This window comes from Misgurnus anguillicaudatus, chromosome 15, assembly GCF_027580225.2.
Source record: "Misgurnus anguillicaudatus chromosome 15, ASM2758022v2, whole genome shotgun sequence".
Lineage (NCBI taxonomy): Eukaryota > Metazoa > Chordata > Actinopteri > Cypriniformes > Cobitidae > Misgurnus > Misgurnus anguillicaudatus.
The window spans coordinates 11,529,821-11,546,799 of NC_073351.2; the positions used below are offsets into that span (position 1 = coordinate 11,529,821).

Genomic DNA, 16,979 nt, shown 5'->3' on the forward strand with positions numbered 1-16,979 from the left:
CTCAAAAGTAACAAAAATATTTTATTTTCCTGTGCATGCAATGTCTTAAAACCCCCTTTATAATCCTGACAGTGAATATCGGTCACCTTTTGTTCCCTATACCTTCAATGTTACAATGAATACACTACATACAAGACAAAACAAAACAACCACTGTGTCCAGCATATAACGTTAGTTATGCAATGATTGAGTAAACATTTGTAAAAAGCAGATCATAAAGTGCATGTGATGTTCTCCTCATTCACAGCAGCAGCATCATCCTCTTCCTGTTACTACAGTACAGAGGAGTCATGACACTTGCTGTTAAATGAAATACAAATTATTATTTAATTACCATTTAAATAATTAAATGGTGATCTTGTAATATGTTTGAACATAAAAACACCAAGTATTAGTGGAGCCACAATTTCCACACATAACTTTTTTTTTCTTTTTTTGCATATCAGATATACTAGTTTAAATAAATCATCCTAAAGTCTTAAAGACCAGTTTTGGGACAGACCAAACACAGAAGTTGGAACAATCGCTAGTTTTATGAACCAAAGTCTGCCCTGACGCTTGTCCATACAAAACATCAGAACCCGCTCCGCCCCACGGTGAGGTGTATTGTATTGCACGTGCTCATATTGTCTTGACCTTGTGGGTGTTGCGGTGCCAGGCTGCTAAAATGCAACGTGTCGTATGAAGCTCCAGGACATGAGTAAAGAAACGGCCTGCTGTTTTATCTGTTTATAGAGTTGTAGGAAACTTGAGAGCTCGGATCCAGTGGCTGAACCGAGGCCTTTTCAGACTCGGCTGATTCTTCACCGTGCTCCTTATTGATTATTGGCTCCGTATCGTCACGTTCCTCATCGCAGCTGGGCAGCTGGAAGAAAGCAGTCCACCCGTGCAAGTCAGCGAGCTTGTGAAAGGTACGAAGGACCAGGAACATGACCATCAAGCCCACAAACAGGTAGACTGTAAAAGAAAGAAAAGAACGATTGGAAACTCCATAACCAAATCTCTAGTCCGGATTCCCCAACAATAGTTCTGACATAATCACCCACATGATCTCACTGATGCTTTATAATAGATCTTATGATGTTAGTTATTTAAGACCATTGTAAATAACTCTTCATAACTATAAATGACGTAAATATCATTGTAAATAACTCTTCACAACTATAAATGACAGAAAGCACAAAATGGCCATTTATTTCACCAGAAGACGAAAGATTTGAACTCTAATCCTCTTAAGATGATGAAACTTCCAGTACAGGTCGCACTAAATCCAAACCTAAAGCTTGAAAAACAAACCTGCTGATGACTGAAAGAAATGATTCAGCACTAAAACATACAGCATGCATAAAAAGCAATAAATTATGTTAAAGCTCTATGTCTTTTAAATGTCACATGATGTTTATCTTACGCACTGTTGCTAGAGGCATGTAATAAAAGCATATGTACACAAGGACATAACCGAGCTGTCACACAATGATATTGACATTGGTGTGTAAAAATACTTTCAGTCAATCTATATTTTAAATGCATCCTAATATTGTATGAAATTAAATGTTCTTGATCTTTTAATGCAGCAAAATTGATTTCAAAATGTACAAAATAATTTTGTACTTGCGGCTTGGACTCACATACAGTATGAATAAAAGAAAACAAGTCGGTTTTGATGCATTTGTTGTTTAAATTGAAATTACATTAAACTTATCTTATTGAAATAATGCCATCCAGTTTTAGTCTCTTTAAATAATATCAATGTGTAATGTCATAACCAGACACAGCCTTAAGTAAACTTTACAGTACTGCACCACTCCTTCAGATAAACCACATAAAGACCTTAAAGGGTGACGTTAAAAGGATATACTTCGTTGTATAAACATGACACACTCATTTCTTTTTAAACGATACTAAAAAATATACAAAATGCATATCAATCTCTTGATCATGGCTCTCAAATGGATTTGCTACTGGACCCAGTTTTTACAATTGGCCATCAGTTGTTAACCCAAAATTGTAGTTTAAAGCCAGTGGTTTTCTTGGGGGCGAGATGGTGCCAGGGGGGCCCCAGTTTTATGACATTTTATGAAATACATTAATTTATCATGAATTCTGTGTAATTAAACCTAAAAAAATAAGGCTACTAACCAAAAGCACTAATTTTTTTCTATAATTTAGTGTTGAGCTTTTTGTCACAACTTTTCTTTGGGGGGCTGCAAAGGAATGCACCGTACACAAGGGGGGCCGCATGCATGCTGAAAAAGTTTGGGAACAACTGGCTTAAAGCAACACTAAAGAGTTTTTGCTCTTTGCTCCCCCTACAGGTTGGAAGCGGAATTGTCCATTACCACTGTCGTAAATAATTTAGCCTACTGCAGCAAAGCTGGCTCTGATTGGATTGTAACTTGCCGTAAAACAAGTTTTTATAGTTTTCACTCGAACTACAGGATTGGACCTGACGGTTGGAAACTTCTTAAGTGCGGTTTTGGCCGATAGAGGGCTGCAAAGTGAATGTGAAAGTGCCGTTCACCCTGTTTCGAGTTTTGTGATTGTGGCAGAAAAGGTTGTTCGATCCAAGGGAACACACAGTGATAAAAAAACGTATTCCTCGTATTATACCACAGGGCTGTTGAATGCTTTATTCTGATTGGTTGAGAAATGCTCCACGGGTATGCATTAGTTTTCGATAAACGCACACCTGACCCGTCAAATAATCACCAGAGCAATGTCTGTGGTAACCGTGGTATAAATGTAATTATTTAAAAATAATGCTCCGCATAGTGCCACATTGCCACCTTGGGTGTGCATAATTTTTTAATAATTCAACGGCCTGTCGTCAATTATTCCTCACATGCCTAATGCACTGGATAAAAATGGCTGCAAAATGTGTAAATGTAAAAATTGAAATTCTAAATCTAAAATCTTTTAAAGGTGCAGTGTGTAGATTTCAGCACCATATAGCAGTGAGATTATGAATTGCATCCAACCGCTCAATCCACCGTTCAACAAAAAGCATAGAGAAGCTACTGTAGCTGCCACAGGACAAACATGTTGCTGTCTAAAAGAAAATACAGTAGTGACAAAACGTGCTCTGTAGAGCAGTTTTTCCATTTAGGGGTGCTGTAAAACATGGCGGCACAAAATGGTGACTTCCATGTATGGGGACCCGCGGTGTATGTAGATAAAAACGTCTCATTCTTTGGTAATAAACACATAACAGTTTATTATGTAAGGTCTTTATACACCACTGATAAAATAGTTTTGTATATAATAGTACATTTCTGTCATTAGATCCGTCTAAAAGTTACACACTGCACCTTTAATGACTGGTTTCATGCTCTCAGTAGCCAATTCTTCACTGCAAAAAACCTATCATGGTCAAAACCTATTTTTGTAACAAAAAAGTTCACATTGATATCTTAGTGGGTTTAACCAATTAACAGATTAATTTCACATCAAAATATTGTAAATTGAATGCAAATTGCACAGCCTTTGATATAAATGTAGTAGTGATTAGCGACACGTTTTATTTTCATTTTGCATAGATTTTTCTGTGCAAAACAATCTGGGTCATGACCCACTAGTTGAGAACCAAACAACATTCTGGTTGGATGTCTTACCCATGACGGATATCTTGTACAGACCCCGCAGGTTCTGTCCTGGCTTTTCCCCTGGCACAAAGTCCCCCAGTCCTATGGTGCAGAGGGATATGAAGCAAAAATAAACGGCATCCAAGAAAGACCAGGATTCTTCTATGTTGCAGAACACCAGCGCGGGTACCACAAAGAAGGCAAGCACCACCAGAAGCAACAGCACTATAAAGTGCACAATGCTGGCGGTGCGTGGGTGCAGGCCGCCCTGTCGCTGGCACATGGAGATGGGCTTGTAGGTTAGCGGGTGCATTAAACGCTGGACGCAGGCAGTGAGCACTAGCATGGTGAAGGGTACCCCGATCAAAGCATACACGATAGAGAACGCTTTGCCTGCATCGGAGAGGGGTGTAGTGTGGCCATATCCTGAGAAATAAGAAGAAACAGCACTTTATTCAATGCTAACTTATGGCAAAATACAAGGTGGCAAATTTGAATTAATTTGTACGATCACATTCGTACATTTTTGTACGATTTGCTTTTGCCCCTGTGATGTTTGGGTTAGGGACAGGGTTTCATTATTGTTTTTATTTTTATGATAATCAGAGGTTTTTCTATGATTCACTTCATAGTTCGTACATGCATAAACTACGTACAAATTCATGTAAGATGAGACTGGTTTATTTAAAGAGGAACATGTGAAACTTAGAGACCTTTAACATGCAAATAATACAATACATGTGATTTCACCACAAAATAAACATTTTACTGTAATCTAATAAAGGTCAATGGTTGAGGTAAACATGCTTAATGAAAGGAAAGCTTTATGAAGACAAACAAGTCTTATTAAGTCTCCATTTCTCACTGCTGAAAAGCCCAGTTAACAAACAAAGCCTGCACTATGTCCAAACTGAAAAAAGTGATATAGTCGTATGTAGACATGACTGAAATATTTTCAGACAGCCTAAAAATACACTAATAACAACTAAAGCCAAACCGAATGAATCAAAAAACCCTGTGAACTACTAACCAGACTCTTATGTGTGTTTATTTAAGCTTATTGAGGAACTGTTCTGCATATTTGCCTGCCATACAAATATTTCTCATTTAAATCACTTCCTGATTCGACCTGGGAAATTTTGGTTTAATTTCCCCCATCCACACCTCAGTAAACCTCAACAAGGCTACGTGTAAAGAAGATACAGTTGTTTAAACCTAGGGAAATAACTGATGTATTATTTCTTCAGATTATGTTATTTGTTAAAATGAAAAACACATGTTAAAATACACAGCTTAGATCATTAAAAAGCTTCTTGGGTACTTGACAAATACTGAAATCATGTGGGCTATAAATACCACACATTTGTGTTAACATTACCTTCAAACAACAACATTAAATCAATAAAACTTAGAATACATCCTTGTTATCAAATATATTTGGGAATCATCTTGTACGGGTGATACATATCCATTCCTGCATCATTTTAGTTGACAAAGTGAATAATTTATTAGAGAAAATTTTGATAAAAAAACCCTAAATAAATAGTAGCCCCCCTTCATGATCCCATTTAAAAGCATTACAAATTCTGGTGACACTTTACAATAAGGATGTATTTGTTAACATTATTAAATGCATTAGCTACATTAACTAACAATGAGCAATATCGTTTTTCAGTATTTATTAATAGAGGACAATGAAACAAACAGACCCAGTTCCGGTAAATGTGAAGGTCGGAACATCCCTGATTTACTAGCCATCCTTCAACGTGATGCCTAGCTGATGCCTGACCAACGACCACCGGCAGAACCCATTTAATTTTTATATATATCCCCCCAAGGGTTTTTTCCTCATAGGACTTTTTTTCTCCCGGCTTAAAAGTCTGGGTCTTTTTGCTCCTAGGGGGTTTTTCAACCCTGGGAGTCGGCTTTCATTGGCTTAACTTAGCTCCTTCTTCTATACGTTACAATAGTAATACGCTCGCTTATAATGTTGATTCATAGCCGCATAATAAATTGCCATCACCTGCTTTCAGATGGAGCGGCATTTATTATACCCCGAATTTCAACGAGAATTTCATCACATTCATAATCGGGGGAAATCGCCTCTAATGTATGCAATAATGTATGCGGTTTTAGCTTCTCTGTGAAATTCAGCTCTGTGTAGTAAAAGCCGCTCCATCTAATGCCGCTCCATCTGAAAGCAGGTGAGGGCGATTTACTATTAATCAGCGAACCGACTTTACTGATGAGACATGCATGAGAACCGCAGGTGATTTTTTTGCCCAGCTCTACCTTTCATAAAAGATATATCCATATTTTTAAAAAGAAAAATGTAAACTGTGTTAGATAAATAACCATTGTGATATTATAAAGACTTGACATTTTCAGAGGACCCCTTGGAACCTTCTGGTGGACCCCTGGGGGACCCTGGCTTCAGTTTGAAAACCCATGAGCTAATGGATTAAACAAAAACAGCCTTATTGTGAAGTGTTACTGAAATTCTATTGGCTTTAATTTATAAACACTACTATGAACTATATCAGCTGTTTACCTAAGCCATTATGTACTGTGGTTTGGGCTTTTCCATCTTGATTTAAAGGAGGTTTATTGGTTTCCGCGCAACAGATAACATCCTGCCAAGAAGCCAATACACTACCAGTATAGACCATTACAAATCCCATTGAAACCATTACAAAATTCCTTTATGTAGTGTGTCTGGGTTTTATTCCCACCAATAGAAACTGATGACAAATTACCAGTAGAAACCATCAGAAACCATTAAACTAACACAATTCCTGACTGAAAAATCCAAGTGGAATAATTTTTAGGTGGTTTAAGCTGGTCCACCTAGCCTGGCAAAGCTGGTCAAGATGGTGGGTCAGCTGGTCTTTCAGCCTGACCAGCTAGACCATCTTATAGGGGACATTTCACAAGACTTTTTTGGAATGTCAAATAAATCTTTGGTGTCCCCAGAGTACATATGTGAAGTTTTAGCTTAAAATACCACATTGATAATTTATTATAACTTCAAATTGTCACTTTGTAGGTGTGTGCAAAAATGGGAGTGTCCTTTAAAACCAAATGAGTTGATCTCTGCACAAAATGAAAGCGCTGTGGTTGGATAGTGCAGATTAAGGAGCTGTATTATCCCCTCCTGAGATCACAAAGGGAGCCAAATTTCAATGACCTATTTTTTTCACATGCTTGCAGAGAATGGTTTACCAAAACTAAGTTACTGGGTTGATCTTTTTTATGTTTTCTAGGTTGATAGAAGCACTGAGAACAATGTCAGATTTCCATGATATGTCCCCTTTAAAAAGTGACCAAAACACAGGTAGACCAGCAAAACCAGCTAATACCAAGCTGGGAGACCAGCTAAAACCATAAGGAATTCCCATTATAACCATTAAATCCATTATATTTTCTGTGATTGTTTCTATTGCAATGATATTTTGGCAGGATGTTGGATGCAGTACGACTAAAATCATTAAAAGTCATCAAGTAGCCCGTTAAACAAAAGAATCCGTGGCCCGTTAGGTAAAAAGTGCCATTGTTTGCTCTTCTTACCATAAGTTTGTACAGTGATGACGAACATTTGAACTTTGTATTGCAGCCCTTCTGATGTGTTTATACAGTTCTCTAAATAACTGTAAAAGCAACGCGTTTACAAAAATGTCTGATGAGTATCTGTTACATCAAAGGCTCAACATCCATGTGAAACTTAAGTTAAACTTACCCACTGTCGTGACCATCGTGTTGGCAAAGAACAAAGACGACGCCAAATCCCAGTTTGTACGAAGCGATGCATTTTGAAGGACAGACACGCCGTGTTTATTAGCTTTTAAAACTCTTTCCAAGAAAGTCTCAAGAGCCGAGGCGTCGATACAGCTCAGGTTGAGAAATTCAGCTTTCAGGGACTTCAGGTCTGATTTCAGGCTCTCCTCAACGGGCCGCTCGATAGCTGAGAAAACCAGCGCTCCCAGTATCAGATAACAAATATATGCTGTGATGAAACTCACGAGCACAAAACAAGACCTCAGTGCCGGGCTCATGATGGTGAGTACAAGGAACCCGGTCCCGGTGAAATTAACCACAAACTTAGCGTCAAAGTTTTAAGTATACCGACTAAACTCCACCCTCGACCCAAAAGTCGGGCAGGAAATTACTTGCCTGCTTTGCTTGGTCACATGGGTGACAAAACTTTGTGGGTTTCGTTTGCAAGGTGCGAAACAATGGGATGTCTAAAAACCGGTTTCATTTGCACCTAGCGGAGAAATACGTGAAATTCCTCAGGAAAATACTGGAGTGTATACAGTAAATTGCAGTAAAAGTATACTGTAGTATGCCTAGTAAGTATTACTGTTGTTAATGTATACTATAATACTCTGTAGTATCAACTATAGTGAACTGATACTGTAGAAATGCCATACTTTAATATAAAAACACCAAAGCATTTAGGAATTTACTAAATAAAATTCCTAAGTATACTAATAGTTGGCTATATTTATATAGGATGGGTGCCTGCAGTAGAATGGCCAAATGTCTTTATGGTGAGTTTTATGACTGATGCTATGGGTGAGTTATTTGCAAAAGGCAAATTTAGATAATTTCGATTACGTCACTAAACTTCATATCAACAAGTGCTATAGCCTACTGTACACGTAATGTAAGATGAAGCAGGAAGTCAACACACTAAAACAGTTGGTGGTTTTTACACAGTGTCTCAGATTACATGTTGGGTGAAAAAAATACCAAAAGAAAAACAAACTCGTGATGAAGTTTGTTTAAATATGATGTGTGATGGGAGAGTCACATGTCGTGAGGGAATAAATAGCTGCAGTGAGAACAGTTTATTTCATTTCTGTTCATACTGACTGACACTTAGTAAACATACTTCACTGCCATCTGCACCTATAGGGTTGTGTAAGGACAGCAGTATGAGAAACTGTAGACAATGAAACTCTTTTCTTAGTGAACCAAAGTTAGGAAAGTTTGCATGCAACGAGTTAACTGCTCTTTCACTGTTCAATGAAGATTTTTTCAAACATATTTTAGATGAAATACACTTGTATACTATTGCTTTCACTTCATCATTAGAGTATTCAGAATGTTAGTCAATATGTGCTGATAAAGAAACGTGCACATATTAATTTGTGTTTACAGCCGTTGTTGCTATTAGTCATTCACAGTGTTGGGGAAAGTTACTTTTAAAAGTAATGCATTACAATATTAAGTTGCTCCCAAAAAAGTAACTAATTGCGTTACTTAGTTACTTTTCATGGAAAGTAATGCTAACATTACTTTTTAGTTACTTTTGCGTTACTTTTTTGGCTTAATCTCTTTCAGGCCTTGCAGGTGTTTTTTATGACTGAAAAGTTCTGCATTCAGAAATTGCATATTTCAGCACAAAAATGTCGAGCTCTGGCCTGCCATCTTAGTTTCTGACTCAAACTGTTCCCACATAGGGGTGTACACATAGAGTGCATAATGTGACATTTAGTTTAATTCAGTACATCTATTTTTTAATTGAATTAATTAAACTAAATAAGTAACTTGCATTACTTTTTAAAAAAGTAACTCAAATATTAATGTGTACATTTAAAAAGTAATGCGTTACTTTTCTTGTTATTTTAGAAAAGTAATATTATTACGTAATGCACGTTACTTTTAATGCGTTACCCCCAACACTGGTCATTCAGTTACAGTAAGTATAAAAAGTCGATCTTTAGTCTAGCACAAAGTAAATCAGATTCTTACAAACCTTTCAAGATTTTTAATTACATGAATCAACAAACAAGCTTACAGGCTCGATTTAAAATGTTAACATTAATTTTAAAACACTTCTGAAAATATGGTCTCTATTTTTTATGAGTTTAGTTAAAAATGGCACAGTACATTTTCATATTTAGCACTTCAAGCACAAGCAAAAAAAATACACGGAAACAGGAAAATTGATTTTTCTGAGAAGGGACCACTGTGTCATGTATGAAAATACATTTTCTGACAGTCTTCAGGCATAAAGACACCTCTCGGAAACTGGTAAATAATCGTAATCCCTAAAAATATCACATGACATAATCTCTTTTTAATTGTATTGTTGTTTTCCTATATCATACAACAGTAGGGAATAACCCCTTACGAAAATTAACCATGGTTTTACTCCAGTAAGAAAAAACAGTAGTAAAACCATCGTAACCACAAAATAACTATGGTTTTGACAACCATGGTTTTCAAAAACCATAGTTAGTGTAGTAAAACCATGATTTTGCTGATAGTAATCAAAACACCAAAAAACATGGTTACTACACTTTTACCACAATAAAACCATGGTTAATTTTCGTAAGGGACGTGGGCTTCTTGGATCAGGCCACAGTCAGAAAAATGGTCCCTAGCTGTACCCTTTACCCCCAAAAATACACCTATGCACCTAAAGGGTTAATATCGGTATCAAAGAGTGTATATTAGTACCTCAAAGGTACATATTGGTACCATATCTGTAACGAAATAGTAAGGGGTACTGCCCATTGACAGCTTTGGATCATTTTATTCCTGACAGTACATGGTACGGATTCTAACCTGCATTTTTGCAGGAATATGCACTACTGAGTGTACCTAATGAAAAATGTAATCCATAACAAGTTTGTAAATTATACACAAATGAATATTGACATTTTTTCATCAATTAACAAAAGGGGACACAACGGAGTAATATGTTTGGGAAAGCAAATGGTTTAAATACCCCAACACCCCCTGTTAATTTTTTCTTTTAGTTTTTTTCATATTTATAATCAGATCTGTCCTAATGTAACCTCCATTGGTCTTCACAAGTGTTTATGTGTTTAAACATAGGTCTTGTGTCTCTTGATGCACAGCTGAATGTGAAAACAAAATCTATCGTGAGAACAGACATTTAAAAGAGAAATACACTTTAAGTCAGTCATGAATAGAAGTCAATCCAGGAAAAGCAGTTTTGTATGTATTGCTCCTTTTCTCTGAATGTCCTCTTTTAAGGGAAGCATCGCTCAAAGGTGTTTCAGTAGATATGGAGATTAGGTCATGGTATTTCTGTTGAAGTCATAAGACAGTCTTCTTTTAGCACTTGCAGCTAATTGCTGGTTGGACGTTGGTAGATTCGGAGAAAACCTGGCACCGGTCTTCACTCGAACTGTCACACAGTCCTGTAGTAAATAAGTATGTTACATTATTGTACACATACCAAGCCCCATTAAAAATACATTTGATGTTAATAATATACAGTAGTATCATTTTGATATGGCATTACAGAGAATTATGCTACATTTGATGTTACAAAACTTAGTTACAAACTGTGTCAGGTTCACAGTGTTTTCACAATATGTTCATGCAGAGTCGTTTCAGATTTCTCAACTGCAACATTGCTGCAAACTCACAGAGGTGGGACGGTCCAAATGCAACGACTGAAGGAGAAGTTTACAAGACAGCAACTCCGCCCGCTCATATTTCAGACCAATCCTGTCTAGATCCTGCAGGCCATCAAGTAAGTTTTGCTCCCTTGGGGAAAGCACAATGGTTAACACACAGCAATAACACGATGCACATATTACACCACTGTTGCTTGTGTAATTATCAAGCAAAGATTTGTTTTAACATTTCCATCGTTCACAGGTTGTAAATGAAATTGTAAATTTCATGCTAAACAGTTCATTGTGTTTATGTTCTTGTTTACTTATTATCTGATGCAATGCAGTAGTCCCTTCTATTACCACATGGTGGCGATAGAAGAACATTCTATACAGAGATGGGCATTCCTGGTCCTGGAGGGCCACTGTCCTGAAAAGTTTAGCTTCAACCCTAATCAAACACACCTGAAAATCCTAATCAAAGGCTGCAGGATTACTTGGAAATGACATTCAGGTGTGTTTGTTAGGATTGGATCTAAACTTTGCAGGACAGTGGCCCTCCAGGACCAGGAATGCCCACACCTGATATCCATAATATAATACAATGATACATATTCTCATTAATACATTATAATGTATTAAAATGCAATAGTACACATTAATATAACTACATTGAATCATCTGTTCGCAATGCAAAGGTTATGTGTTTGATTCCCAGGGAACAAATGTACACTGAATGTACTTTAATATGTTGCAAATGCGTAAAATGTAATTAAATCTCAATACTACATACCTGTGGTCCTCTGTATTGCCATTTTCAGGTCCTTGCATAAGCTGTGATAATGTAGGAATGTAATCAGGATCTTCACATGATGGCTTTTCTGATGGAAAGGCATCTAGAAACACATTTGACTGCACGCACGCACGCACGCACGCACACACACACACACACACACACACAAAAGGAGCACATTACAAAAACAACAGTAATAAAAAAGCTTTTACCAACCATGAATATTACATAAGGTTAGGGCTATAATTAGTGTTTGTTAAGGATGAACATGTATTTATGTTATTTTATTACATGGCAATACTTCATTCTGACATATTCTGAAATATGTCTGTGGTCAAATAGTTTTCTATTAAAGCGGACATATCATTAAAATCTGACTTTCTGACATGTTTAAGTGCTTTAATTGGGTCCCCAGTGCTTTTATTAACCTAGAAAATGTGAAAAATAACAACCCAGTAAGTTAGTTTTGGTAAACCATTCTCTGCAAGCATGTGGAAAAATAGGTAATTCAAATTTGTCTCCCCTTGTGATATCAGAAGGGGGTAATACCGCCCCTTAATCTGCACTATCCAACCACGGCACTGCCATTTAGTGCAGAGATCAGCTCATTTGCATTTTTAAGTACACACCCAAAAACGGCACAATTCTATATGACATTTTGAGCTAAAACTTCACATATGTACTCTGGAGACACCAAAGATTTATTTGACATCTTAAAAAAGTCTTGTGAAATGGCCCCTTTAAAACTGCTTAATGGACAATCCTCCTCCACTAGAGGGCCTTAGCAAACTTTAAAGGGTGACTTAATATTATTCAAAAATTATTAACTCAAAATCTAAAACAGCTCAAACAACTAAAAATCAAGCTATTAACAAATATGGAGCTGTCTAGTTATGCCAAGCTCTATATTTTATTGGGAAGAAATTATAGGTGGGGGCCTCCAAATATTTTTGTGGACAATAAGGGGGCCTTGAAGTGGAAAAGGTTGCGAACCCCTGCACTGCATTATCGACTATAACCACTTTCCTACATATCTGTGCTTGTTTCCCCCATATCACCTGAAATCACCTGGATTTATTTCTGCTTAAATAATAAAATAATTAAATTGAAAAAATTTATAATTTATCTCCGATATTAAATTAATTTGGTAAGTAGCAGTGTGATTTATGCAGTTTGATTATTGCAAAACATACCCTGATGAGAAGCGTCTGACTGTACATTATCACTTACCACACTATTTTTAGTGTCTTTTTGTAAAATACTTACAGACTGTGAATATATAGAAATTATACTTTAAAAGCACTGTACCACATCGTGAACAGAAGAAAGGTTTGGCTTGTCTAAAGTAGAAGGCCACCATTGACCATCATGTGTTATCTTCTGCTCCACAGACTCTTGACTGAAAGCAATCCATGTGCTCTCTGACGGCTGAAGTGCCGTCCAATCAGATTTGAAGGATGCAGGTACATTTGCATCAGCACATCTTTGAACTTCTCCTGAGGGGATATGAGAGCTCATGTAAGTATTTACAGTCAAATTGACTTGCCAAAAATATGTTAGTTCTGCTTTCACAAACACTAGCAACATATCATTGCACTAAAGGCACGTGTAATAACTGACAGGTGGTTAACCATACTTTACTTTTTATACTCTGCAAACCGAACACGTCTTAGCTTCAGTGTTTGTTGTAAAAAGTTATGTTACATGTGATGTCCTACACAGATAACTCTTGTCATATGAAATGATCGTACTACCATCATCTAATCACAAAACTTAAAGAAGGTTAAGCATTTTTGTGTTGTCCACCTGTTTTACCCCTGCATATGACATTATGGAAATTAGCCTCCCCTTTTGTCCCATTGGCTTGGCTTTTGCAAGTCTTTTGCTCTCGGCTAATATACAGCAGCTAGGAGAAGGAGGGGTGTGGTGTTTGGGTGAGGAATTTCAAGCAGGGCTTTAAATAATTAAAATCTTCACATGAGGCCGGGGGATGCGAGGGGGTCGGCAGGAATCCAGGTCAATCCAGACCTTCAGGATCGGAACACTCGGACTTAATGTTCGTTCGGACAAAAGCGAACAAAAACTTATAGTACTTTTCTTTCAACACGTGTGACACAATTGAAAGTGTACTTACCACTGTTGTAATCCTCTCCAGTGAAGCCGGCCGTCCAGTCCGGCTCGGCACCCGCCTGCAGGAAAGCCCCAAACTCATCTTCTTCCCCTTCGCCCAAGTCAAGAGACTCCTCGGCAGTGGCCACCTTGTCCCTGTCGTCAGCTCTTTCCAGTTCTGATAGGAACTCGGAGTTCACCGGTGGTAGCAAGTCTCCACCTCTAGCCCCCACCTCCCGCTTGCTTAGTGCTGGGATGGCTGTTGCTATGGCTGCAGTGGTGGTAGGGGCAGGATTAGGCAGGGAGTGAACAGTGGTTATATCGGCTGTTGGCGTGCTAATGCCTTGTGAAGAGGATTTGTCAGATTGCTGAACTTGAAGTTTCTCACAATCTGAAATGAATTCCTCCCGATGCTGAGGTGAGCACAGTCGTGGCTTAGGCTCCTTTCCTGTGGTGTTACACGCAACTGGATTGCATCCTTGCCCTATAATCTTTGTGTCTGTAGTCCCGCCTCTTTGTGTTATGTTTGTGACAATCTCCACTGAATTTTGACTCTCACAGTTCAGTAAGCACTCATCTGTCCTGGATTCTTCATCTTGATTCTCTTGAATGTTGTCGACGGGACACTCATAAGAGGCTTTCATGGGTGGATCAACTATGCTTGGCTCAGTATTACAGTGTGTTATATTTAATCTAATCTGGGTGCTGTTGGATACTACAGATGATTCTTCTAATTTTGGCACAATGGCGACAAAGTCTTTATTCATTTCCATATTTTGATAATCATTCACGTCAAGGTCATTATCACATGTACTAATCTCAGTGTCTCTTTGTGCATCATCGACACAACTAAATCCAAAACATTTATCAGATGAGCTAATAGCTGTCCCGGCCTCAACCTGCTCACTTGTATTGGCACATGGTTTGGCAGAAGAGCAGCTGGTTTGTGGGTCCATGCTCTCGTGTGCAATTGATATGGGTGAATTAGCCCTTTTATCTTCATTCAACTCAGGACTTTGTTGTTCGATTAAACCCGAATAGCTTGTACTGCTATCCTCCATTTTATTTTCATCCGTCTGGCACTGTGTTATTCTGTCTGCAGTTGTGTTATCTGATGTTCTGTTAATTGGCTCTTCTAGGATCACGGCATCATCACGTCCTTGCTCACAAGGTGGATGGGTAATTTTCGCTTTACCCTGAGACGTTTTTTGTTTCTGGGCTGAGCCTTTACTGCACTTTCTCCACTTTCTTATGGCCCTAGGCTTGGGTCTTAGCGTTCCACCTTCGTCCGTCCCATCTTGATTCACCCTGGGTCCCCTTGAGGAGCATCTACCCTCTTCTTTAGCCCCATCCAGAATTACAGTATGAATTCTCGTCCCGGCTCCGCGGTTTCCCACGGCACAGATGTAGTTACCTCTTTCCTGCGCTTTGAGAAAGAGGCACCGCGTCTGAGTCTGTCGCCCACCCCCCTCTGTGCCTTTCAATGTGGCCACTGTTACGAGGGCACCCGGCCCACCTTGCCTGATTCCGGGTGTTCGTGCGGTACTAGCTGTACTCTCCAGCGTCTGGGCGTAGCCATTGCTGACCTGACCTGACCAACCTGTTTGCCCCACCCTGCTTTCATGAGGCTGTTGGCATGTGCCCTGTGCCCGAGGTCCAGCAGCACCCTTTCTTCTGGTTTTAGAGTAGCCACCGCTTACAGCCCAAGCTCTCAGGCCCTTAATTAGGGGTATAGCTCCAAACTCAATGGCACTAGTGAATGAGACACTGGGTCTTCTGTAGTCATGCAAAATCTCTCTATGGGTCATATCCAGGCAGGGGTGGTTATTATTGTTGTTTTGTTGGAGCATTGTTCTCAGGGGAACAATATCAGATGCTGTGGTGGGTAAGAATGACAGGATGTCAGACAATCTCATGTGACCCAGTTTGTGAAATCCAGGCTAAGTCTCGTAATCTAATGAGATTAGGAGCATCAAAGTTTGAATTTAATATATAGAAAATACCATTATGAGCCATTATGAACAATTGTTAGTATTCATGTACAATATTATCAAAAGAGTATTGTGATTTTATATACAGTATAAACGCTACACATAATATATAATATTGTGTAAATACCTGTCATATACAATGTTATACAGTTTTATTATTATAACATTAAATATTATTAATATTTAGATTTATAACATAATTATCAAATTCTATAGAAATGAATCACAAACAAATGTATATTGGGTTGTAATATGTTTTGTAGATGTTAATTCCTCAATTTTAATGTCTCGTGTCAGATGATGAGCAGAGGACGTTGCGTTACGTAGGCTACACACACGATACGTGATCGCATCACTTGCACCAAATCAGGAATTTATCATTAACCAATGCTTGCCCAGGCAGATGTATTCTTACATAGGGTATGACAGGGAGGGGGGAATATCCGCATCAATTGTTGTCGTGTTTGTTATATTAGCATCATTTCACTTCACACATAGCCATTTCCCCGTGTATTGTCTTACCTTTAGTGCGTTGCGTGCCCGTTATTATCCTCAAACAGAGGCGATGTCACGAAGCGCATAATCCCGACTGTCGCGCGCTCTGAAGATGCTGCTGGGATGAAGGATTCTGCCTTTAACCTTCACGTGAATGTTGGCTTGGTTAAAAAATATTATATCCATGACACCACTGAGTTTAAGGCAGGATTTCCAAATATATTCCAACCAGATTGTTTTGTAGTCTATTATGTCTCATGTACGTCTCAAGTGCCCCATTACAGCAAAGTGAACGTCCGTGTGAGAGGATAGCGCAGGCTGCTTCGCTGGCAATGAAACGCAGAGCCTCCGCAATCCAGTGCGTGCACTAGGCTGACCAATTGGCAAGCGTGTTTGACGCGCACGCACTCTCAGTGCTCTACGCTTACGCACGAGGAGCGCACTTCATTATAGCCCTTTTATTTAGACCTTCATTCGGTATTTGCAACAGTGATGTCACTCTTATACAATCTCATTTCATCATTTGATGTGGTAAAATATTTGCCTTTTAAAGATTTTAGATTTTACATGTTGCATCAGCATATAAATAGCTACTACATTTGTGAGCATTGCTTGTCATTTAGAACAAAAT

General features: G+C 38.4%; 2 protein-coding genes across 3 annotated transcripts; both read right to left on the reverse strand.

Moving 5' to 3' along the window:
* Positions 1 to 8: 8 nt before the first annotated feature.
* kcnk6 (potassium channel, subfamily K, member 6) lies at positions 9 to 7,784 on the reverse strand. The gene is made up of 3 exons (XM_055174711.2): positions 7,318 to 7,784; positions 3,612 to 4,007; positions 9 to 957 (listed from the first exon to the last, which is right to left on the reverse strand). The coding sequence occupies exons 1-3, from the start codon at positions 7,631 to 7,633 to the stop codon at positions 722 to 724; spliced, it is 948 nt and encodes a 315-aa protein (XP_055030686.1). The 5' UTR covers positions 7,634 to 7,784; the 3' UTR covers positions 9 to 721.
* Positions 7,785 to 9,339: 1,555 nt separating this feature from the next.
* LOC129419178 (uncharacterized) lies at positions 9,340 to 16,882 on the reverse strand. Of its 2 annotated transcripts, none has more exons than XM_055174231.2 (6): positions 16,376 to 16,882; positions 13,888 to 15,816; positions 13,062 to 13,249; positions 11,754 to 11,872; positions 10,991 to 11,111; positions 9,340 to 10,759 (listed from the first exon to the last, which is right to left on the reverse strand). In XM_055174231.2, the coding sequence occupies exons 2-6, from the start codon at positions 15,776 to 15,778 to the stop codon at positions 10,631 to 10,633; spliced, it is 2,448 nt and encodes an 815-aa protein (XP_055030206.2). In that variant the 5' UTR covers positions 15,779 to 15,816; positions 16,376 to 16,882; the 3' UTR covers positions 9,340 to 10,630. The 2 variants fall into 2 exon arrangements, with proteins under 2 accessions (XP_055030206.2, XP_055030207.2); XM_055174232.2 differs by having other exon boundaries at positions 13,888 to 15,738; positions 16,376 to 16,881.
* Positions 16,883 to 16,979: the final 97 nt, after the last annotated feature.